Below are 25,929 nucleotides of genomic sequence, written 5' to 3'. Positions count from 1 at the left end.
GTAAATAATTTTAATAACAAAATAATATGGACTTTGTTTATTGAAGTTGCTACGCCAAGAATAAATTTAATAGATACTTTTATTCAAGGCCAATATGATCTTCACTGTAAATTGTAACATATTCTAAGATATAAATGTATTTTCTCGTAAACTAAGTAAATGATGAGCTGTTCTTGTATTTTTAACCTTGATGGTATCATCTCGAGAAATTCTGAAACTACATTCTGTAAATACCTACCCAAAATTTGAAAAATCTAATGTTTCGTAATTTTTTCTTTCTTTCCCTCTCAACATTATAATGTTCTTGGCCGATTCCTTTCAATTTCGCTTGGAAGACTATTGTTAGGTTTTGTTAGACAGCATGTAACTTAAAAGTATTTTTGAAATTATTTGAATTTAGATAATGACCAGCCTGCTGCCTGAAACTACCACTTCAAGAACTTATGCTATTTATTTATTTAAATTTTTTTTATTTACTTCAATTGCATTTGCCTTTGGTCGTTTTTCACAAGAAGAAATAGAGTAGTACTGTTATACTCTTCCAGTATCTACATGGCTCACTAAGATTAAAAATATTGAATCTTATGACACTTAAATTAATAGCTATCTAGGTCAAAGGAAAAGTCCTTTATTTATAATACTAATAATAATTCTACGATTTACAATTCACTGTTGGCAGACACCTGTAGTTCCATCTATCGCTTTCACTATGAGTTAAAACAGTTAAGTATTACCTACAAAGCAGTAAGCAAAAAATATTACTGTTGCTTCTCTACATAAAATTAAATCGTTTGGCTCCTTTTCTGTAGATGGCGCAACGTGATATGTAGAGACTAAGAGAAAAGTTTTATCACAAAACAACATAATGAATAATGTAGAAACTGTTGTTATACTTAGTAGAGCCTTGTACCTAATCACTATTAAAACTACTTTAATTAGAATCAACCGCCCTCTCTATGGGATCTTTACACAAAAAATAACCAATACCAAGTAGATTAAGAAATACTATTTACTTCCTACTTTATTTAAGTTTTATTCCGAAAAAGTCTTAATTTTATTATTTTGTTATTCTAATATGTTTAATTATTCTTTTATAGAACTTAAAATACTAAGTATAAACCTTATTATAACGTTCGGTTCAGCCTAACAGTCACTTGCGCGTGCGCATGGACTCGTTCACAGGCGCAACAATTTATCACGCATGGGGCGGCCAATTCACAGTCGACCACTCCACTTGTCAATTCAATGTAACCGAGTGCGGTCGTGTCGCTATAGGGCTCATTGTAGTTCGCCACGAAAGCCCTTAAATAGTGCCTTTTCAAATGTAGTCCCCTTTGTGCTGCCAAATCAAAGGCTAAGTTCTGAATTTCGAGAGGAAAATCGATGAAAACGTGAGTACAGATAACATTTTCGCAATGATTTACGTCCCCATTTTCACAGTATTTCCTTGTCGCCAGAAGGCATATTGCACAATTTTTCTTGGCATTGAAAAATTCCTTCCTCTTTTTTTATTTATACATTGACATTTTCCTTTAAATTTTTGAGATGTTTACTTTTAGTTACTCCATATCCATTTCTACTTTCTCTTTAGGCACGACCCGAGTCTTAGTTACGATCATGAGATGCTCTTGCTCTGTATTTGGACTAGCAGAAAATACACAAATCTCTAAAATTATATCGTACTTAACTACATTGTATATTAAAAACGTCATTTTATAAGATAATTTTGGTTGGGGAAGCAAGCGATGCGACAGAGTGGCGTCTAGACAGTGGCATTTGACCCCAATTGGTAGCATCATGGTGAATTGTTCGATCTTCCCCAAGGCACGGCAAACACGTGGTCGACAAATTTAGACGCTAAGGAAGGGCCCGATGGTACTACTTACTACAAGTATCACAATAAGATACAATATACTGAGGAAAAAATAAGCCCAAAAGGCTGAACTCACACAAATTTATGGCTCACAAATAACATTATCTTGTAGATTTATCGTAAACATATTTTGTAGAGTGTCATATCCTTAAAGTTTTGTATAAAGCAAACAGGTTTCGTTATACTTTTCGCTATACTTACTGTAAATTGTTAAGAATAGCATTAATGTATAATGTGGAATATTCCTGAAGTCTATTAAAAAGAAACTAATTTTAAATCTAGTAATTACCTACCTGAACTTGTAATGTAATATAAAACAAAAGGAAGTGGTTACCTCGAAGAGTCGTCTACCTTGAATAATTTGCCCTCACAATTCGTGATAATTTTGCTAATTATTCGGCTGAAGTTAAATAAACCCATGAATTAACGCGGTCACTGGCTGTGGACGTTATCAAGTATTCAGTTGCCATGTGATAAGATTGGCTAGGTATACGGATTCGGTACAATTCAAGGAAAATACCGTGATAGTTGGTAAAAACTTTTCGGTTATTTGACGTCTACCAATGTTGTGAAACTAAAAGTTTTGAAGTATCCCGTAGTTCAATTCAATTAAAATAACAATGATAAAAATTTTGAAATTGAATTTTGGTCTTTATGAGCATTGCAAAATTCATTACAGAGTACGAGTATAATTTTTTGTTTTTTTTTTTTAATATGAAATTATTCCACGTCACGTTGATTTTGGTTGTGTGGTCACGATTATGACCACAAATCTGGCCTGTGTCAATCAGGTACATAAAGCGTCTTCCGTCTGACATCCGCGATTCTGCACAGGAACCTAACCAACCAGCCTTATATAGAGACGGGTACGCCTATTTAGGCCAAAGTAAGAATACAACAGTTTGCAGAATATAAATTTTCCGACAGCTGGACAAAGGTCTCTCTCGCAATCTTGTTATTATGCAAAATATTCTCAAACTGGGTAGGTATTTGTAGGTACTTCCGGGTTCAACGTCCGGTCAAATGATGGAAAATGGTTTTTTTTATGGATATTGAGTTATTGATGAATTTTTAAGCCCGTTTATTCAATATGGAATAAAGTTGCGCACAAAAAAAGTGAACATCGATACAGTTTAAATATTATATTTTAAAAATACTTGTATAAAAACAAAAATATTTAGACAATTACCAAAATATTTAAAACTTTCAATATTTTTTTTATATACATACATATAATTACGTCTATATGCCTTGCGGGGTAAACAGTCAAAAGATAGAGCCAACAGTCTTGAAAATGTTTGCCATACTATAGCTAAACGTGGCTGTTCAGTTTTTGTGATAGAATTGCGATTCAAATGGTGACAGATTGCTAGCAAATTTATAATAACATTTATAAAATATACTATTCACATCAGTAGCCATAAACTTATAGCTTGATCGCAAAACTTATGGCTATGCACCAGGTCCCAAGCCCTAGGTTTCCCGATGATAGGGCATTTAACCAAAGTCCCCCATTCCGCAAGAGCCAAGACGGGCAAGCTCTACAGAATTGCAAGGCGATTCTTTTAATTTATTTTGTGCAGCTCTGCAAAGGGGCCATGTCATTCACTGGAACACGTTTAAAATGAGAAAAACATCATAGAAATAAAAAAGGCAATAAGATCCTGAGAGTACCTATCTGTAAACGTGATATACTGATAACTAATTAACAACCTTTTGAGCGCGCATACATAAGACACACAGTTCAAAGTTAAGAGTGCTTGGAAATAGAATACAAATAAGAGCAAGATGTATAGTTTAAATAGAACATTTTAAATATAAGAAATTATACATAGTAAGTGAACATTTGAAAATTACTGCACTTATTCATTCGTAAGTAATTTTATTATTTATAATCATGGTTTGGAAAATAGGTATACAATATTTATGAAATTTATCTGTAAGTTTATAATTTATACTTTATAAGTTATAACAATCAAAACCTTTGGAAATAATATGGTTTCTCCTGTTATTGTTTGAAGTCTTAATTTTTTTAGACGGTGTTTAACGTACGAATAAACATTCATTGAAATATAGTTTTCAGATAAGGCAGGAAATGTGTCGACATCCTTTTGTAATTCGTCAGAGATTTTAACTTTTTATTCTCAATTGTAAAGTTGAATGCGTGTATAGAATTATTGCATATTATAAGTTCGCACCTTATTTCGAGTTAAGTTTAAGTAACTAATTATTATGAAAACTTACTTGATTTTCAGTTACTTAGGTGTAGGTATGTATCCAAGCAGGCTCAGGGCATATAAACATTTATAGAGAAACAACATTTGTTTTTATAAGTATTTAATTGGTCGCAATGACTAACTAATCATGAGTAGATACTATAAGACTAGGTATCTTCAGGTTAAAATAAAAGTTTCAAGACTGAAGCTACTGGAAATAGCTAGCCACACTATAGGCAAAGAAAACCTATTATTTATAATTTGCGTAATTAGACTTGCGTCTTGTCTCTTCATCTTGTCGTACCGTGACGTCAATCTTGAAAATTTTGCGTAGTAGCGTATGCGTATTTAGCATTACATAATAAGATAGAGTCACAAAACGAAATTCTTTAGTGATTTTCGTGAAGTAACGTTAATTACGTCATACATAGTGAAATTAGTTGTTATCGATAGTGCGCTTCCTTCCTACCAGGGTCAAACTACATGTCTTACTGTGAATCTCAGGAAACAATTAGAGATTGTTAAGTTGATCCGGTGCTCTCAAAATTCGATGTTTTATTTGTTAACATTAATTAACTACTTACTTACATTGACTGATCATGCAGTATCACAACTGTCGAAGTACTTATTAGAAGATTCGTAACATTCAAAGTTATTGAATTGAAAAAAAAAAAATGAAATGTAGAATTCACAAAGTGTAATTTTCATGGCGACCCGGGCGTGACCTAGTCGTTATCTAGGAGACACAGTTGTCACTTGATCATTTCGTCACAGATAGAGCCAAATCATGTCATAGTCATAGCTGATTGTCACGCATTTTCATGCTGCTCAATATAATCAAACGTGACTGTTAATTAAATTTGAGAAATGTTAAAAAACGTAAAATTAAAAGACTACATCGTGTTTCTGCGCTAATTTTCACCATACGTAAAAACCACAAAATTTAAAAGTACTTTAAATATTAAGACAGAAATATTCAAAGTAAAAAATCTGGTGAGTTAATTTATCACTATTATAAATTACGACAAATTATGATACTAATTATATACGAGTACATACATATACATGCTTAAAAACAATATTATAACATGCTTAAATAATATAATTGGTGGAAAATGTGCCAGAGTTTACACTATAGACTCTTAACATTTCTTTTTGCGAATGATTTTTTATATATTTAATTCGTTATATAAAAGAGTTAAGTTTCAATTTATATACGAAATGTACACTTTACTAGAAATCTTATCATAGAAAACAATTTAGACAACACGTCATATCGGTACTTCATCATGTTACTACGTCATTCAATTCTATCTAATGGAAAGATATTACCAGAAATTTTTATCAGGTGATAAATTAAAAGAAAAATTATTCTTTACTCCCTAATAATGAAGACAGGAGATTGACTAGGTACTTCTATGTAAATGTCGATAAAGTTATTATACACATTTATATTAGTTGAATATAATACTTATATGTGTTTTAAAGACTAGCTGATTGCTGAAGCAATGTAGAGACGAAGGTACACATAAGTATGTGTATCTTTGTCTCTACATTGCTTCTTATAACGTTTCATAAAAAGCCTTTTTTTGTTTCGTTGATCAGTAATAAATACTTATTGTCAAGATGATTAACTTGTAAAAATATTGTCAAGAAATATACAAGTGCTTAGTACCTAGGATATCGCGAGTAATAGTAGCGATAGTCAACCTCTTATCCAGACATCTCGAGAATTAAGTTATTATTTTTAGATTTTTTTTTAGTTTATTTAGGTATGTAAAGCTACACTTTATACCATATATGTAAATAGGAATTTCCCATGATCTTCCAAGAAATTTATATGACAGCATTGATTGAGTGCGAACACACAATAAATAGTTACACAATCTACTTGACGAATTAGCATTCAATTACAGAATTATTAATAGTGACTCAACGTCAATAGAAGAACATTAAAAATATTTTAGAGTTCTACATCAAAATAGGTACCTACATATATAATGTGCCAAATAGTTATATACTCGTAGATGACATGGAAAACTATTAACAGACATCTAAAAATAAATTTCAATTATAAGTTTTACTTTATACTAGCAAACAAAGTGACTCCAAGTTGACAAAGGAATTCCTAAACCTCCTCAAAAGGAGGATGCAACCAAAACTGAACGTTAGATGGAAGATGCTAAAAGGTAATTTTAATAGTGATTATGCATTTTTCTAAGATGAGATTAATTGATTAATGAGGATAATGACAATGAACTCTCTTGTATAAACAAGATAAATAATTATAAGATATAACGTAGTTTAAAATGAAAGTAAAGCCAGGCTAACTTATCGTGTGTTAAAACAGTTGGTCTCTGCAGATTGGCGGTATCGTTGTGTGAAAAAAGGCCACCCTGGCGCGGCGCTCATTTGCCAGACATTTCATATATCACCCAGCTATTATAAACAATGATGACTTGACGACCAACATTTAGCATCAAGTTGCCAATGACGACGCCCGCCGCCGTCGTTTTGTAATTAGGGGCCTGTTAATTGCTCAAAGTACAGGTGCACTCATAGTCTTTGCTCTGCATCGCAACACGTAAAAGGTATTTTCCGAGCAGGATGAGTCTCAGCTTGCACTCTCTTGGAATATCAATTACATTGATGGACGTCTGCACGGGCGATTTATTGTTGTTATAATTATCAAAACGAACAATTTTAATTTAATCCAGTACTTAAACTTTTTTGTGCCAGTGACTTGCTTAATTTCTGTACCTTCTCAGATATTTTTTCATAAAATGAAATAATCATACTCGTAGACAGTATTTCCACACCTGTGGCCATAATTGGGTTTGACGTAGGTATATTAGATGCCTGAAGTAAAAAAATTGTTACCTGGTTTGTTATTCAATCTAACAATAATAATAATATACACGTGTATCTAAGTATATTTATTTTTCACAGAATATATATATAATTTCTTGGGATTGGTTCAAAAAAGACTGTCACATTGCCAAGAACTCGTTTCATTGCGAATTCATTAACAAATCATTAGCATAAATTAAATATGTAGCCACACAAAAATAATAATTAGCTACCAAATTATCTTTAATATCTAACACGGTGCGGAAGCTAATTACCTAATGGTTACAAGTATTGTGGGTCGGAAAAAATTAACACCGATATAAAATGCATGTTGGTACCTACCTCCTCGTTCAAGAAAATAATGATGTATGTTATCCCGCCTGTCGCTGAAAGCTTCATAAAAACTTTCAGAAACGTATGAGTTTATCTGAAAAGATAGATTTGAGTCGCGACTATAAACTTAACTAAATAGATATATGCGTGTAGTGTACCTTAGGTATTGTGTCCCTGTTGTAGTTGTAGATGTTATTTTACATATTCTTCTACAGGTGAAATTGCTTCAGTTCAATCTCCAACTCTCACTTATGTTATTTTACAGTTCCATCACTAGCTGGTACGTTTCGTAATCCGGAATCCGCTTTCCGGCATTTCTTTATCAGAAAAGGATTTTCCATAAAGTTATTATTGATTGTGACAGAAACCTTTTACAGATGTACTGTTAATGTTCATAATACTTGTTACAGATCAGTCGCGGTCTAGATCAGTGGTCGACCGTTGCCGAACGCCGTTGAAGCCTATCCCGATGGGTTGAGAACGCCTACATCTCGTGTTTGTGGTCCTACCACTGACGCTGTAAGTATTATGACATATTTTTTTTTGTTTTATTACATATCGATATTTCATTGAGGTTAGTAATTAAAGAAAAAGCGTGAAGGTATATTCACACAGTTCCCATTCACAGTTTCTTACAATTGGCGTAAAAACTATGTGTCTTATTATAGATACAGGTACACAATCAAATCCTATGTATACCTGCTTAAAAATGTATTGCATTCGTTGTAAAAAGCAAATGATATATCTAAAAGAGCACGGCACCATTTGAGTGCCCCCTGTATGAAATGTTAAAATGTATGTTACTGTTTAGAGTGAAAATTGGTCGTTCACACATAACTAATACATAAATAGCCAGACGGAAGAAGAACTACTGTAATTGTTTTACCTACATATTATAAGTGCCGTGTGGTTCCCGGCACTATTACAAAAAAGAATAGGACCACTCCATCTCTTTCCCATGGATGTCGTAAAAGGCGACTAAGGGATAGGCTTATAAACTTAGGATTCCTCTTTTAGGCGATGGGCTAGCAACCTGTCACTATTTGAATCTCGGTTCTATCATTAAGCCAAATAGCTGAACGTGGCCATTCAGTATTTTCAAGACTGTTGGCTCTGTCTACCCCGCAAGGGATATAGACGTGATCATATGTATGTATGTATGTATGTACATATTATAATTAATATGTACGAAATACATTATGCCAGATAGATTATTATGTAATGTAGATAAATGTTTTCTAAATATAAATTGAAATACACATATGTTACATTTAATCATATTTTTAATTTTCACACATATCACATTTTTATTTTTATTTATTATAAGGGTTAATAAAGTGGCTGGTGACCACTTTTGCCTGAACACTTCAAATAGATGGTGGACAATTCTGCTAAAAGAGAGTATTCCGCCCGACTCATGGTAGTCGAAAATAGAAGTGAGTAGGTTATCTATATATATAAAAGCGAAAAACACTCACTTAGGAATCACGAAATCTCGAAATCTACTGAGCCAATAAAGATGAAATTTGTCAGGAAGATACATTTTAATTAGGAGGGATCCGCTAAGGAAGGATTTTTGGAAATTCTTTTCCTAAGGGGGTGAAATAGGGGTTGCAAGTTTGTATGAAACTTCGTCATTTTTAGTGTGGGATAATTACTTGAAATTTTAGATTGAAATTTACGATTAAATTAAAATAACAATTCATTAATTGGATTTTGAAAATTGTATTCCTAAGGGGGTGAAATAGGGGTTGCAAGTTTGTATGAAATTTCGTCAATTTTAACGTTGGGCACATGAATTTAGAATTAAATTTTGGTTAGTATGAAATAATCATTAAAACATTGGATTTTGAAAACTGCATCTCAAGGGCGAAAAATAAGGGTTGGAAGTTTGTATGAAACTTCGTTTTTTGATGGGTGTTGAAGTGCGAGAAGTCTTAAATATTGGTTAGTAAAAAATACATATCAGTTGCGGAAAGCAGGATGACACTAAATAGGATGGGATGGGACAGGATAGGACTGGACGGGGCAGGACGGGACACAACAGGTTGGGACAGGACGGAACAGAACGAGAAGAGACGGGACAAGGCGGGAGAACCCATATGAATTTAAATCAAATATAAACTTAAAACAGTCCCGCACGATACGGGAAATTTTATGGCGTATCCTTATAATCTAAAATACATTTGCGCGGGCGAAGCCGCGGGCAAAAGCTAGTATTTGTATAAAAGTAATGAGCGTAATTTCTTTTCGTAATTTAAAACCGTATCGAATTTCAAAATGACACTTAGATATTTTGTACTTATTGTTTATTGAGCAGGCACACCCAACCATGAAAATGTCAAATAAATTATTTTTTATTAGAAACAAATATTTATAGCTCGAATAGATTTACTGATTGCGTACCATATAAATCACGTTCAATCAAACCAACATCATGGCTTTTAAAATGTGTCTTTAATTTTTTATGATTGAGTAGATATTGAATTGACATGAGAATGAGATCGTGCAAGTCCAACCAAGCAATTAACAAGCTCCTGGGCTCAGAATTCCCGATGAGTGCCTGCCGAGTCAGTGTCAATGACCCCTTAGACCCTTTGCATGTGAAGTGCATTCATCGCACTATATTGTGCATTTCAGTGCATTCGCCTAATAGTATAATACATTTTAGCAATACAAATTAAGAACTATTGCACTACTTAAATTCACGTTTTATTGATTTTTTCTGAAACTTCAGATAGCATTTTTTGTAATTAATGTTGAATTGCGTTCAGAGCTCTTGGAATCGTTTTCCCACCGCTTAATTCAAATTGATTACGAAAAGAATCATGTGGAGCAAAAAACGGCATTGTCTACAAAGTCAGATAGACCATAGAAGGATTTATAACCAGACAGGAATTTCCGGTCGCGCGTTCATTCCCTTGCCTTAGGGTCGATAGAGGTCACGAACGATATGGTTAATATTGTAAGATTCCTTTTTGGATCGTTGAATAAGTAAGTACGTTATATGTATAAACGACAACTGTTATAACGCCTTCTTTACCAAAAAAATATGTAAAATTGCAGTAGTGATTTTTTTTTACTGAAAAAATTTAATAATAAAACCAACAGGTGTTTTCTACTTTTATAATTTTAAAAGCAGTCCAATTTTGAGATATACTAACCTCAGTGACAGTCTGCTACCGTTGAGGTTTGAACAAAATAGTTATAATGTCGGTTTTGTTCCTTTATTCAAGTTCCTTACATGTTTAACAATCACTTGTAAAGGATGCGGTATGCGGCTACCTGCTAACTCCCTTTTGAACTTAGTGAGATATTTTAGTTACGATGATTGTCTCGAAGATGTAAACGGACCAGATTTTTTATACATCACTAAAATTTATCTTTCTAAACACATAACGCACAGAGCACACCGCTGGATGTAGAGACTTGTGATTTGGCATGAAAGTTGCTCATGTGATCAAGGTGTGCACTAAGAGAGGATATCCTTGATTTCCCATTAGATTAGGTAATCGTATTCGCTTTACGCAGTTGAAAAAAATTACTTAAAAATTATGGTTTTCTTTATAATTATACTTAATTTATGATAGAAGTACATTACCTATGTCACGTTTACGTAGGGAAAATACACGCTATCTTGATCTTATCGGATTTCTTTATAAGCCTAGAGCTCTAAGTTGCTATCACTTTATTGTAATGTAAGATCTTATTACTGTTACCATGTCAAATGATAAAAAAAAATAGTTAAATTAATATTAAATTCTGATACCTGCAGTTTTACCTTCACACGCCTTTAAAATGTTTTTAATATTGGAATTTCAGTTTTTTATAAAGAAAACATTTGTCTAGCCTACCATATATACCTACGGATTTCGGCCGCCTTGGCAACTCAGTTTCGCAACCTGTTGTGAAAAGGGAATATCGTAGACAGAGGTTTGATTGAAATAATAAAAATACTTAGTAGGTATACCTACTTATAATAATTAACAAAAAAAATAATATTATAATAACAATTTAGTGAAAATTAATATTATAATAACCTGATTAAGATACCTTAATCAAGTTATTATGATATTAATTTTTACTAAAAAGGGCTGGAAATTATCTGGATTAGAGAAACAACCAGAGGTTGGCAGCAATATTGAATGACAATAAACCTCCTGGGCACATTGTCGCCTATGTTTTGTGCAGGGACTGTATGATTTGTTAATTTTTAATAAATATTTGAATTATTGTGATTTTAGTTTGTACATACAAAAATTCTATTTTTCGCTCACATCAATAGAAAACAGTCCCGTAGAATGCCATTTACGAGTAGGTACCTATTACTGCTATACCTTCTCGTGGTCAGCAAAAAAATTGCACTTAATTATTAGGTAACTAACATCAGGTGAAAAATAAAAATCGTTTTCTGCATACTCAATATCATATCGGATGAGTTTGCTAACTCAACACTTAATTTTTGTGGCGCCAAGGTATTTATGCGGTTTACTTTTATCACGTGGAGCTTCATAGATAACTCTATTGGATCGTTGATTCATTAAGATATTCAAATTACCTGGCGATTTTTATACCATAAAAAGACCACCCGGTCGATGGCTTTTACATACATATATCTTCTTTATCCCTTGCGGGGTAGACAGAGCCAACAGTTTGCAAAAGACTGATAGACCTTGTTCTTCGGTAGGTGTTTACAACATAATAAGTTGGTGTTTACAATGCGGTTAACACTAACTAAAACTAATGAAAACATATTTTATGTATAACACCTCGGCTTCGCTTGAAACCATTGTCGCTTATAGCGTATCCTATGAAAAAGTCCTTTTTTCCGAGATGAAAGACATAAAGTACTTTATTTTGCCCCTTACTTCTTTATTGCTTTTACCTGCAACTTCATACGAACATGCAATGAATTCATGATCTGTTTTCCCGTACCCGTGAGAATTTCCGGAAATCCTATAACACTCGGAGTTACCCGCGGTTCCGCTCGCGCTCATTGTCGTATTGCAAATACTACTGCGGGACTAGAACATTTTCCGGTATGAAAGGTACCCAACCCTACCCTTTTCAGTAGGAACTTCTAATATACTCTGAAGTAGAAGCAGTTTTAGTACTAAGTATTCATGATTTAGAAATTAATACACGTGTGTTGTTGAAATGTTTCACCCTGGAAGTGTATAATCATAAACCCATAAAACCAAATGTATATTCTGGCTCGGACAGTATTGATTTACACCCAGCATGTTTACGAATACATCGGACGTATGCTTTATATGTTTTTATTCCTATTTACGAAAATACATTCAATTCAGTCTGTACCTCAGAAACTCGCACGAGATTAAACGATGATCACGTTTCGTTATACGTGAAAAAAGAAAGTGATGTGTAAAATAATTCCGCTTCATTTAAAGTTTGGATTCCGGTAAGTGGTTGCTAGAAGCTTATTTTATCAAATTCTATTGTGTTTTTTTGCAGAAATCAGCAAGATGAACTGCTGATTAGGTATGCCTAGGTTGTGTTAGGAAGTATTAAATTGGAGACGTAGCTTAGTTGCCATGGCGCGACCGTCAGTTCCTCATAACTCAAGTTTCAAGATAACTTTTGTTCACTATCTCGTAATTCGAGCTGATGTAGATAATATATTTGCCTATTTTCATAGCTAGGTAATTAAATTATCATATGGCGTTTTTCTCTAAAATTTAGTTTAACTATTCATAAATTTTGTTTTGTGCTTATAATGGCAATTCTTTGCATTTCTCTGCGACAGTCAATCTTTGGATGTAGTAATGACTAAAATTTACTCATGTTTTACTTTGTGGAAGTCAAGTCTAATTTGTTTTTCGGGAGTAAAGAGAAGTGTTCACACAATTAAAAATAGAAACTTTTTTTCTAGTCTTTAATGTTCTTTTGCAAAAATACTGATCCTTATCCGCTGTTTACGTAAATTGGAATAATTACATAACTGCATCTCAATCTGGTAAATACATACAAACATATAATCACGTCTTTATCCCTAACGAGGTAAACAAAGCCAACAGTTTCGAAAAGACTGAAAGGTCACGGCCAGTTGTATGACTCAATGATGGAATGATATTCAAATAGTGACAGTTGTTATCCCATCGCCTAAAAGAAGAGTTCTAAGTTAATTAGCCATTTACTAGATTGACTTTTAAAATCTGCAGGGTAAAGCAGCTGGCTCACGAAAGGTACGTTTATTCGAAGTAGCATTTATTAAGCTTGCACTAGATGGGTGCTCCTATTTCCTTAGTGGCCTTTTACACATCCAGTAAAAAATATTATTTTTGCTCAAGGTGAAGCTATCGTTCCCAAGGTTTAGGCGTGAAAGCGTAAGAAATAGTATTTCGCAGTTTAATATTAGCGGTCAATTGGTCATGGTCCATTGGTCATATAAACGCATTCAACTTAGATCTCCTACAATGCAACAATTTATGCGTATGGCTAACAATTTATAGTGTCCAGTCGAACTCAAACAAGTACGCATTATTGTCCATTGTTAACGAAAGCTACTGGCAAAATGTTTTGACTATGGGTTTTCTCAACAAACATTACCACAGTACTAAATGTTTTTGACATTGGTTGGATGTGTATATATAGTGAGATACTTATGCATTTTGCCTATGGAAGACTTAAAAGTAAACTGGGATATTGACTTCAGGTCCTCACACCACCCTAAGCCATATATTTGGAATACTTTTACATACTTTGGATTCCTTTAATCTTACGGGGTAGACAATGCCAACAATCTTGAATAGACGGATAGTTACCGGTTGCTAGCCCATCGGCTAATCAGAAGAATCCCAGGTTTATAAGACTTTATTGATTGACTTGTACAATCTGCACAGAAGAGAAGCAGTTGGCATACACATTTATGATTTTTTTTTTCGCTTCAAGACCAGCATGTAATCTAACGTTTTTAAAGCCATCAGATGGAGTCCACGTGTATTGTAGTGTCTTGTATAGGCAGGTACTTAAGTGTTTGATTTCAGTAAGATGCAGCCTGCCTATTGTATAGGATATCCTATACGGCCCAGGCAAAATATTACTTAGTAGGCTGAGAACGTTTAGTTTTTTGACGTGACAAATATTTGGGAGACTAGCTTTTGCATGGGGCATGAAAAAAATATCCGTTTGTTGATAAACATAAATATAGTAACAATATAAAAATAATAATGAAAGCTAGGTTGTGATTCAAAAACTTTAACTTAATACTTAGGCTAAACGTTATCTCTTAGTCACCGACAAATGCAAAAATTATTTACTTGATTATGATGATTCATACAACCATAGCTTGGTAAATATCACCGAAAGTATAATTCCATTTCCAATAACATAATAAATTCTAATAATAAACAACATATAACTTCGTATTTGATACTATTTGCTATATGTTAGGTGATTGCTTACAAGTCGATGATAACGCGAGAGCTCATTCGTATACATCGGTGTATCTTTTATTGATATTATGATAAAAAGGACCTACCTGACTACCGATGGTTGCTTTCTAGTATTCTAAAGAACTCTCGAACGGAACATTGTCAGTGATAGCTATCAAAACTAAATGTCTCCATTCTGTTTTAAGTGGCTGAATTTTCCTATCAGTGGAAATTTTGTGTTATGACCAATGCTTAGTGAATTAATATTTCACTTTAGTATATATCTTGTAAGTAGGTTTAAAATAGAATTCGTTAGACACAAATATTCGTATGTGCGAGTCACGACTGATACATCAGATGACTATTTTTTATTTATTTATAAAGATAGGTAATATACAATCATCTTCTTTCCTGTTATTAATGTACGTGGTGGTTTTAAATGCATTATTTTACTTACTAGCTTTTACCCGCAGCTTCGCCCGCGCGATTTTAGCACCGCTTACAAAACAATACAGGTTTTTCGCATATGCTTCGGGAACCTTAGTTTTCCCTGGGATAAAAGGTACATTACCTTACCTTCTTCATACTCTTAATTATACATACGCGAAATTTCAAGGGAATAGTTCCGTAGATAACACGTGAAAAGGTAAAACTTACTTTTGCATTTTAAATTAGTTGGGATTGTGATCTTAAAAGATTTTTGTAAAGATAATGTGTCCAAAATATCTATGAACTCACAGGCAAAACTATATCCGTGTGTACCTATATTGTTGAATTTGGTACACAGATAGCTATCCTGACGTAGGCATCCGCTAAGGGAGAATTTCCCGGGAAACCAAGGTTCAGAAGCTATACCTAAGTAAAGCCCTGATTTATCTAAATCTAACAAAATAGTGGGGCACAAAAGACATTTCAAGTTAATTTTAATTCAATTGTTTATTAAGTGCATACTACTTTAAAAGCTGAATTACTCTCTCTCATCTCTGCGTGTTCCCGGTTGCACCCTCCACACAAGTGTTTCGGGCTCCGGGGTCCGCCTAAAAGCCGAATTATATGTATATCAATCTATTAAGCAATTACTATATCAATCTTCTCAAACTTCTAATACCTTTTTGTTTCTCATACAAGACTTCAAGGTCTTATTGGCTTAAATTTGGCTGTTAATTTTTTCTTAAAGTTTTTGGTGTACCTACTAGGTGTAATCAATCCATATTCTTGATTTCAAGTGCTTGCCCCACATACTTATCTATTTTTTACTTTGTTTCAGGGTACAAAGACAAATAAAAAAGAGATAGGTGTGAAAGACACCTCAAGTATCGCTGAACCCGACTCCAATGCCGGTCCCCTCGCCCGCCGGAGTCTTCGCGCCGCATTGAACGCGCCACTCCGCATCTTTGATGCGCGCTCTTCCCCTAGAAAAAGTCATATACTCACTCTGTCACTTCATTATTATTAAATTCCTTAACATCTTCTTCATCTTATAGTTTATTTTTATTAATATAATTAAAAGAGCATAATCAAAATGAGCAAGATACTGAAAGTGGTTGGTGCCTCTTGGATGCAGACCAAGATCAGCTCCTACATCCTCGGCTTGCTTGGCATCCTGGCCATCTTGGCGCTGTTCTTTGGACAAATGGAAAGGTAAGAATTTTTTTTTATTTACGTTTATAATGCTAAGCACATTAATAATTTGATTGATTTAACTCCCGCATCGTGGTTGTGGATGGACCCCTGGTTCTCCTCGGAGTCGGCACAGCATCCAAGTCAGAATTTTCAGCAATAATATTTCAAGAGTATAAAATTGGATGTTGTAATTTTACTGCTTGAAATAAAATATAAAAGAACGCATATAAAAAAATATTGCAACGACGGTCTTATCCCAACTCATCCAGTCAACCGGCATATACAGAGAGAAGAAGGTACCTACAAGATAACAAAGGTAGAAGTTGGACCAATTTCAGAGTTTTCACTGAAGTAACTGTACCTACTGAAGAACAAGTAAATATTTTTGATGCCAACTACAAAACTTATCGTTGTATTTGAGCCAATGACGTTGTTAACATTTTAGGGATTTACTTTATTTGTTGGCGGGCCTCCAAAATATAATATTTGCTTCGAGATAATGGAATATCTATATATATAAAACTCTTCCGTTACTGAGTGACTGACTGACAGACAACGCACAGTCGAAACTACTGGTCGTAGACAGCTGAAATTTGGAATGTAGGTTCCTTGGGATATGTAGGGGAGCACTAAGAAAGGATTTTTGGAAATTCAACCCCCAAGGGGGGGAAAAGGGGTAAAAACGTTTCTATGAAAAATCTTATTCCTTGGGTTTATAAACTTGAAACTTGGCATGAACACGTACATAGGCAAGTAAATATGTTTGACATTATAAGTTTTTTCAAACTTCCCTCCAATCGTGATTTAGGGGGTGCGATTGGGTGACTGATTTATTAACGCACAGCCGAAACCGCTCGGTATAGGAGTCTGAGATTTTGAACAGAGGTTCCTTTAGTAACATAAGTGAGCACTAAGAAGGGATTTTTGAAATGTCAACCTCCAAGGGGGGGAAACGGGATAAACTGAGCCGGGGCTGCGGGAAAGTTCTAACGAGATACCGTGGCCCCGGAACGCAAAGGGCAACTGAAGGAACGAGGTGGGTTTTAGTCAGTAAAAGTCTGACACTCCCTTCCGTTCCACCCAGAGCGGGAGAGGTCATTTGATGATTTCCCATCCTTAAAAAAAAAAGACTTTGTATGACAACTTTCAGTCGTCTCTTTAACATACATAATAACATACATAATTATGTACATACATGCATAACATTAATAACATCACGCCTTTAAATCCCTATTTTGTGTTAACACTACCCATACAAACAGCTAAAAGGAAACAAGTGAAGAGACGAAATTTGTCCGCATCCATTTTCACCTAAATTCTTAACGTTAATGAGATTTACTTTTTATTATCAGGTCAACCTAATAGCCTCACATGTACGTATAACTTCGTAAGAATTTTCTTTCAACTCCTAACCGTTGAGGAGTTGTACCTTCCATCATCAGCTCATTCACATGGGATGATGACTATCAGACGCAAATACTTAAACAGAAGGAAATCCTGTAAGGCCTCTTCGTCCTATAAATCCTGTTTTTTTTTTCTTTTGAGACGATGATTTTGTCTCGCTTTACTTTTTCTATATAGATTTGTATGTATACTAATATTATAAAGAGGAACAATCTATTTTTTTAAATGTTTGTTTGTTTACACATGTAATCGATAAACTCCGAAACTACTGAATCGATTTCAAACATTCACCATTAGAAAGCTACATCATCCCTGAGTAACACAGGCTATATTTAATTCCAGTTGTAACAAGATTTCAGCCTGTGGAAGAAAAAGCCCTGTCGAGATCATTAAAAAACGCTATATATAACCGAATTACACGTGGGCGAAGCCGCGGGCGGAAAGCTAGTTTGCAATAACAGTAGGTACTAAGCACTTAACCTTTTACGATTGCAGGAGCCAAGAGGATGGAAACTACGCGGCCACAGTGTTTTATAACGAGAAAACTGGATACAGCATCGAGTTTTGGGGCCAAAGTAACGAACTGTCGCAAATACAGAGAGGAGTCGCCAGGGCATATTTTAGAATGGATATCGATACAACAGGGTAAGTATTTGTGTAGAATTAAAATAAAAAACCTTCATAAATTTTGATTTTAAAAATTGAACGGATTTTAAATATGAATAATTTTAATTAGATGTTTCTTAAAAAATTTACTTGTTGATGTCTTTTTAAGGGAATTTTTTTATACAACCTCGACCCATTCTATGATAACTAAAATTAGAAACAGTGTTTGACCCTGTATTGTTAAATCACGAAATTGAGTATTTGCACCTTTTTATCACTAACTTTATCAAAACATGGGCGAAGCTAGGTCGCCTCAGTGTCACGTAGTAATAATATCAATATTTAACTACCTTGGGTCTTACCAAAATTACGTTAGATACCTCTAACTAGGGAAGTCGACAAAGTTTAGAAATAGCAATAATTCAAAAATTATCGACTAATTACCTACTAACATGATAGAATACACATGTCCACATACATTACGAGAATTTTCAGTTTTAGTATAATATAGATAATAAACATAGTATATATTTAGCTTTACACCAAAATTTGATTATCCCCAGATGGTCGCTCTTAGAAGTAGAAACTGAAGGTTCTTATCCAGACGAAATCCAAGCTTACGCTGCCGGTATAGTAGAAGGTGCGCTGACCTGGTCCCTCATCCACAAACACCTGGAGAACACCATCCGGGCTAAGTGTGAAGGCACTCCGTTGGAGAAGCAGTGCAACAAGCTGAAAGACACCCTGGATAAGTCTGTGGACAAGTGGAAGAGCTATGCCGCTGACCGGAGCAGTACGGACCCCCTGTGGCATCAGGTTGGTACCTACTATACTAATTTATTCGGCCTCTTTACAAAACTGGTGGACTTCACTTCAGGTAGAGTCTACATCTTTCCACTTTCCACGATCCCAGCGTAGTTCTTTCGCAACATCCACATTCAGCTTCACATTCATAACTTCCTTCATGCAAGGTGGTCGGTGGGTAACGCTTGACTTGCCCTTTTCCCTGGACGTCCCGGACTTGATCAAAGTGCCTTCAACACGACTTTCAACATTCCCAATCACAATCGCCCTGAATTCGGTTGATCTGTATGTTTTATTAATATTATATTCAAACAACATCTACAAACATGTTTATTAAGAACTTGTAAAATGTAATATAATTATTTTTTTTACAGATATCCTTATATTATACTCAAATCAATGGCATATTCACTGGCTGGAAACATGGAGTAGAAAGAAGCATGAATGAATATGATACCGATATATCCGATCTTTACTGGTTAAATTCTATGGCTGAAGTCACTGAAATCCAACGCATTTTAAATATCACTCTAGAAGATTCTTATATCCAAGCTGTACCGGATTTGTCAACTGCTTTTGTGAGAATAGCAAACGAAACGTCTGCGAATGGAATACCAACCAAGAAACTCTTTTTAGCTCAAAATAAGGCTGGAAGGTAAGACAAATATGTACTTACTTTACTGCCAAGAGTATTGTTAGTTCTTTTAAATACATATTTCTAAGTGGATAACTTTATAACCATCGCTTATTATTCCTGTCCTCAAGAGACAACAGTCTTTGTCACCATCAAATTCATGGTATTCGAAAGAGTTAAATATATACCTATCTCAAACCTAATTTATAACTACTAACTCTTTACAGCTATGATTTCATTCCAAATATATTTATTTGCAACTGGGTTTAAAAATAACTCTTGTTATAGTTACTCATCTATGACGCGGATACTCAAGAGATACAAGCTGAACTACCACTTAACTTCCAAGGACACTTCTATCATACCTGGAAAAATGGTAGACTTCTCTGGGTACCCTGGATCGATCACCAGTCAGGACGAATTCTACCTAATTCGAGGAGAAGATCATAGATTGGCTGTTACCGGTACTCCCCTGAGAAATTTCAACGATAAACTATGGAAAGAAGTCAATATTACCGAACAAGTGAGTATAATTATTTCAAATGTTGTCTTTTATTCCCGGGGCACACAATGATTACCTTCGAGTGGCAGTTTTAACTGCTCTGCTGCTGCTGCTTTGACAAAGATTTTACGGTCAGATTCCTACCCTTCTCCTTTGCCTGAGGTTTTAATTCACCAGTAAATAGTGCTGTTGTCCTTAAGTTGCTTTTTAATATAGGTCTATCATGCTATGCTCGTCTAAAAGCAAATAAATCTTTATTGTATTTTATCTTTTATAATAATCTGTTCATCTGCTTCTTCTGGTTTGCATAGTCCCTGCGAACAAATAATAAAACACTTGTAGCATTTTCATTTATAAATAATCAATTTCAAATTAATTCAAATTAATCAAATCAATCATACAAAACCGAAACAAACTACAAATAGAATCACGTAGGGATCCAGAAAATAATATTAAAAAAATAACTTATACGAGATACAGAAATTTTGTTAATAACGTTATTAAAAGAACAAAACGAGACTTTGAAAGAAATTTAATAAATAATGCAATAAAAAACAATAAAATGCTCTGGAATAATATTAAATCATTAACCTACACTAATAAGACTAAAGGAACTAAACAGGAATTGATAGATCTGAAACCAACGCCTCTTGAATCAGCAAACTATATTAATTACTATTTTGCCAAAATCGGCAATCAACTTGCTGAGGAAATTCAATCTACAACAACCAAAAAAGATACCTGTGCATATCTTCACAGCCTTCCCAGTCAACCCCAATCATTTGTATTGTTAAAAACTGATTGTGAGGAAGTTGATTCTATTATCCGTAACCTGAAACTGGAGAGTGCGCCTGGGTGGGACAATATTTCAACTCGTTACATTAAATATATAAAGGATGACATTGTGCCTGTTATAGTCCATCTAGTTAATCTTTGTTTTGAAAAAGGTGTTTTCCCCTCAGTTCTCAAAGAATCCATTATCACTCCAATATACAAAGGTGGAAATGGAGACGATGTCAGCAATTACAGGCCTATCTCAGTAATAACAGTCCTGGCAAAAATCATAGAAAAATTGTTAAATATACGACTCTTAAATTATCTTGATGCAAATAATCTATTAGCAGCCTCACAGTTTGGTTTCAGGAAGGGAATTTCCACTGAAGATGCTGTAACTTCCCTAACTGAAACTATAGTTGAAAATGTAAACAAGGGCATTAAATGTTTAACATGCTTTATAGACCTGAAAAAAGCATTCGACACCGTCTCTATTTCTATCCTGCTGACTAAATTAGGAAAAATTGGCGTGAGAGGACAACAACTAAATATCTTCAGAGATTATCTATCAGACCGGGTTCAAAAAGTAAAACTGGGTGAGTACATTAGCGAGGGAATAAACGTGTCTTATGGTGTTCCGCAAGGAAGCGTGCTGGGCCCAACCCTTTTTCTCATTTACATAAATGACCTGTGCAACATGACCTTGCAAAATGCGAACATTGTATCTTATGCTGATGACACTGCAATTGTGTTCACAGGTCCTAACTGGGAAACCGCCGGTAAAAATGCTGAATATGGCATGGCCCAGGTAGCTAAGTGGTTAAAAAACAATCTACTTACCTTGAACACATCGAAAACAAACTACATATGCTTCAGCATATACAACAATACCCAACCACCTGATGATTTTGATATAAAAATCCACACATGTAACGAAGCTCTAAATTGTATCTGCCCCTCCATTACCAAACTAAATTATACTAAATATCTTGGTGTAATGGTGGATCAAAATCTCTCATGGTATCCTCAAATTGAACAACTGTCGGGAAGGTTACGTAAATTTATGTGGATGTTCAAGACCCTTAGAAATATAGTTACACCAACACTTCTTAATAAAATTTATGTTTGTCTTGTACAATCTATAATTGTTTATTGTATTCCGGTCTGGGGTGGTGCCTACAAAACAAAATTTCTGGAGGTCGAAAGGTCCCAACGCACGCTTTTGAAGGTTATGTATTTTAAAGAAAGAACCTTTTCCACTACTTCTCTGTATGAAACCTGTGATTTACTAACAATTAGAAAATTATATTTACTTCAAATGACATTAAAAAAACATAAACATTTACCCTTCAACCCCCAAATTTTAAATAGAAGAAGACAAAACCCAGCTGTAGTTCCATTTTCTAAGACTAGTTTTGCGAGAATTCAGTATAATATTCGCTCTGCTGAAATGTACAACAAAATAAATAAAGAATTAAAATTGTATAATAAATCATCCCATGAATGCAAATCGATAATATCCTCTTGGCTCCAAAAGCTCACCTACGATGATGTGGAGAGTTTTATTTCTGGTTAAATACACAAATAAACGTACACACTACACACACACGCGCACACACAAACATACACACACACACACACACACACACACACACACACACACACACACACACACCACACACTCACACACACCACACACACACACACACACACTAGCAGGCGCGCGCGCCCGCTCACTTATGTTGATATGTAATTTAATTTTGTTCTTTTTGCTTTTGTTCTGTTCAATTTGACCCTTACTATATCTGGTTCACCTTAGGTAAATTAAACATTAATTGATACGGAAGAACGGAGTCTACTGGTACAAGTATTCCATAACTTAAAAGTAGGCTTCAACACCTGTTTAAAAATTGTAAACACAATTTACCTAAATAAAATTTATTATTTATTTAAAAAAAATTTATTATTTATTATTATTTATTTAATTTGCAGATACCAGCTAGCCCTCGCATCTTCGCCGCCAACCACCTCGCGGTGAATGCCAGCAGTTGGGGCCGCGTCTTAGCCAGCAGCAACTCTGGCACTGCCGCAAAGCAGTGGCTAGTCCTTGATTACAGCAAGTTCACTAGCCAGCATGACGTCACACCCCCACATAGACAACTAAACTTACATTACGAGCACATAGCACAACTGGAGAGTGAAATAAAGTAAGTAGATTTGTAACTGGTACTTTAAAATTTTCCGTGAACCTAAGTAAGATTCCCCTGCAAAGGTTGCACAGATCGGACGAAAATCTTTTGTGTAAAAATCTGTGCCCTAAATTTCGTGATTTGAAAGGAATGATATAGCCGTTAATTCAATATCTGTAATCTGCGTGGTTGCGTTGCGTTGTGCGTCATTAACTCTAATGTTAAGTGGTGAAATATCCGTAAATCTGACTCCTTTTTCATAAGAAGGAAAAGATAACATTGTGAGCTATTGGTGTAGCTAGTATTACTTTTACCGGCTGCTAGTATATTTGGAAGTATACCATAAATTCTTAAAATAGAATTATCTGTTTCAGCGGTGTGAAGCATTTCGTGTCGTATCGCAACAACAGTCGTGGCAAAGGTCTTCTGTACCTCATCGAACAGATTCCTGGGCTGACGCACTCCGCCGACATTTCTGATGTCCTGTTAGACCAGCATTACTGGGCTTCATATGGACTTCCTTTCTTCAAAGTAAGTTCATAAAGTAAAAAGTTATCGTCATATTAAATATGTAAAACTTTTGAGAACATCGTCGGAGCCGAAGTTCCCCAGGCGGAACATAGCCTGGCGGAAGATCTTCCCTTTAATGGCGGTCGAGCCGAATCATCGCTCCCGCTAATCATGTAAAATTACTATACCGAACAGTGTTTCATTTGTTCAAATTAATTACACCATATTCTCTCTCTCGTCATAGCGTATTCGGGGTTGCATTCTCAACTATTTGGACAGGTTCCACTAAACTTCAACAGCATAATCAACATAATGTATTCATTGTCACTCGCTTACTGATTTACACCAACGTTCAAGACTTTGACAACAACAACGTTGACTGACGGACTGACCATCCACTTTACTGCAAACAGACCCCCTTAATTAATATTACCTTCATTTCAGGATGTCGCAACCGCAGTTCACATCACATGGATGGAAGAGAAGTTCGGCAATATATTTTCCTCGACTGATTCTCCCCGGGCTCTTATGTTTAAGCGAGGATATAAAAACGCAACCTCTTTGGACAGCATCATTAAACTGATGAGGCAGAACAACGTGACGGCTATAAATAGAGCTAGCAATGGAACCTCCGATTGTTCTGGGCTGGTGTGCCTGGTGGAGGAAGAGGGTTACTGGTCTATGCTTGGCGTCCGCGGTGATATAGTCCAACACAACCGGGAAGCGTATGGAATTATTGACACGAAAGTCGTTTACGGTAAGACCAAACTAATAATATAGATTTGTGAGTATACCTATATGAGATAGCATTATGATTAACACCATAAAGCGACAGAAATGGTTTTACACTACTGTTTTTATAGAACGAATGCTACTGGACTCTCTGCAATAGTTTAATGTTGGTTTTTTATTTTTCATTTTACTCAGCAATGTCAAACATAAAATTTAAAATTACATACAAAAATACTTTAATTATAAATAGCTTTTTTTGCAGGAGAAATTAACGAAACATCTGTTAACTTCGCCGCAGTGGCTGGCCCGCCATATACAGAGGTGTCACAAGTCAACAACACCAAACTGAACAAGGGTAACATAGCACCGATATACACGCACCAGTTCGACAACAAGCCAAACATCGATGGTCTCCAGATCAAGAACCTGGTACTCCAACAGATAGAAGAAGCCGAACAGGAAAGCCTGGAGATCTTGAACAGAAATGCCGTCAAACCTTTCCAGTGGTCCACTAGCGATTACAAAAACAGAACACATATCGGTCTACCAGATACTTGGGCGTTTACCAAATTTCAACCGAAATGGTCGTGGTGATTGTATTTAATTCTTAAGCATGATACCTTAAAGTTACGTATTGTTGATAACTAGCAATAATTGTACTCAATTTGCAGGTACCACAGAAATTTGCCTATACGTTTTCTATGCCTAGGTACTTTTTGGCTCATTTAGGAACCTAAGTTTTTTCAACCAAAATATCAAGTGCAGTGGCTTACCTAAGTTATTGACAAATAAGATCACTGGTACTGGCATCCTTGTACCGAAATAATATGTAACTACCTACTAGTTAAGGTTCACTATAACAGTTAGGTAACTATTATATTATTAGGTAACTATTTTGATCGGATTTCTCCGTCGTATTATGGTTAACTTAATTGTAGTGTGTTTTATTATTATACTTTTGAAAGTCATTTGACAATAAGTTAAAAACAAAGGTGCTCTAATGAATTTGATGATTTTGTACTTAAAACTTCGGTTGAATAATTGATTTCTAATGATTAATTACATTATTAATTTTAAGTTCTTAAGTTTTATCTCAATGTTTCGAAATATCTCAAAAAAAAACTAAGAAAAGATAATTCATAATAAATTGATGCTTAAGGGGAAAGCCAGACCTACCTACCTAATAATTCAAAGTAGGTACCTAAAGATCTACAACCAAAAACCCAAAAGCAATCCCAGCCAGTGAAAATGAGTGTACTTATCAGTCACAGGTATCAATCACTATCAGCAAATCTGTCAAGTTTTACACATATTGATCTGTGTTGAATGTTGTTTTCGTCTTCTTATGTTTGTGCATTTTGTCTTTGAAGAAATCGGTTTCTATGTACCAGTAATATGCTTATCACTGCTATTGCAGACTATATTTTAGCTTAAAGTTTTGTTTTGTCATAATAATTGTAATAATTAATTTTATTTATGTACTTC

General features: G+C 34.7%; 1 protein-coding gene across 2 annotated transcripts; it reads left to right on the top strand.

The window, feature by feature from the left end:
* Positions 1-1,211: 1,211 nt before the first annotated feature.
* On the top strand, positions 1,212-25,610 carry LOC106132134 (putative phospholipase B-like lamina ancestor). Of its 2 annotated transcripts, XM_013331470.2 has the most exons (11): positions 1,212-1,391; positions 7,683-7,791; positions 15,934-16,307; positions 18,189-18,338; positions 18,863-19,115; positions 19,478-19,758; positions 20,026-20,260; positions 23,006-23,220; positions 23,577-23,733; positions 24,157-24,469; positions 24,707-25,610. In XM_013331470.2, the coding sequence occupies exons 3-11, from the start codon at positions 16,189-16,191 to the stop codon at positions 25,036-25,038; spliced, it is 2,055 nt and encodes a 684-aa protein (XP_013186924.1). In that variant the 5' UTR covers positions 1,212-1,391; positions 7,683-7,791; positions 15,934-16,188; the 3' UTR covers positions 25,039-25,610. The 2 variants fall into 2 exon arrangements, with proteins under 2 accessions (XP_013186924.1, XP_013186925.1); XM_013331471.2 differs by lacking the exons at positions 1,212-1,391; positions 7,683-7,791 and adding an exon at positions 14,800-14,953.
* Positions 25,611-25,929: the final 319 nt, after the last annotated feature.

Source organism: Amyelois transitella, chromosome 13, assembly GCF_032362555.1.
Source record: "Amyelois transitella isolate CPQ chromosome 13, ilAmyTran1.1, whole genome shotgun sequence".
In the NCBI taxonomy this organism is placed as follows: Eukaryota; Metazoa; Arthropoda; class Insecta; order Lepidoptera; family Pyralidae; genus Amyelois; species Amyelois transitella.
This window is presented reverse-complemented; position numbering and strand designations above follow the sequence as displayed.

Coding starts and splice junctions, on each gene's coding strand:
- LOC106132134 (XM_013331470.2), top strand. CDS start 16,189: ATGAGCAAGATACTGAAAGTGGTTGGTGCCTCTTGGATGCAGACCAAG. Junction 19,116..19,477: donor CGGACCCCCTGTGGCATCAG/GTTGGTACCTAC, acceptor TTTTTTTTACAG/ATATCCTTATATTATACTCA. Junction 23,734..24,156: donor ATGGACTTCCTTTCTTCAAA/GTAAGTTCATAA, acceptor CCTTCATTTCAG/GATGTCGCAACCGCAGTTCA.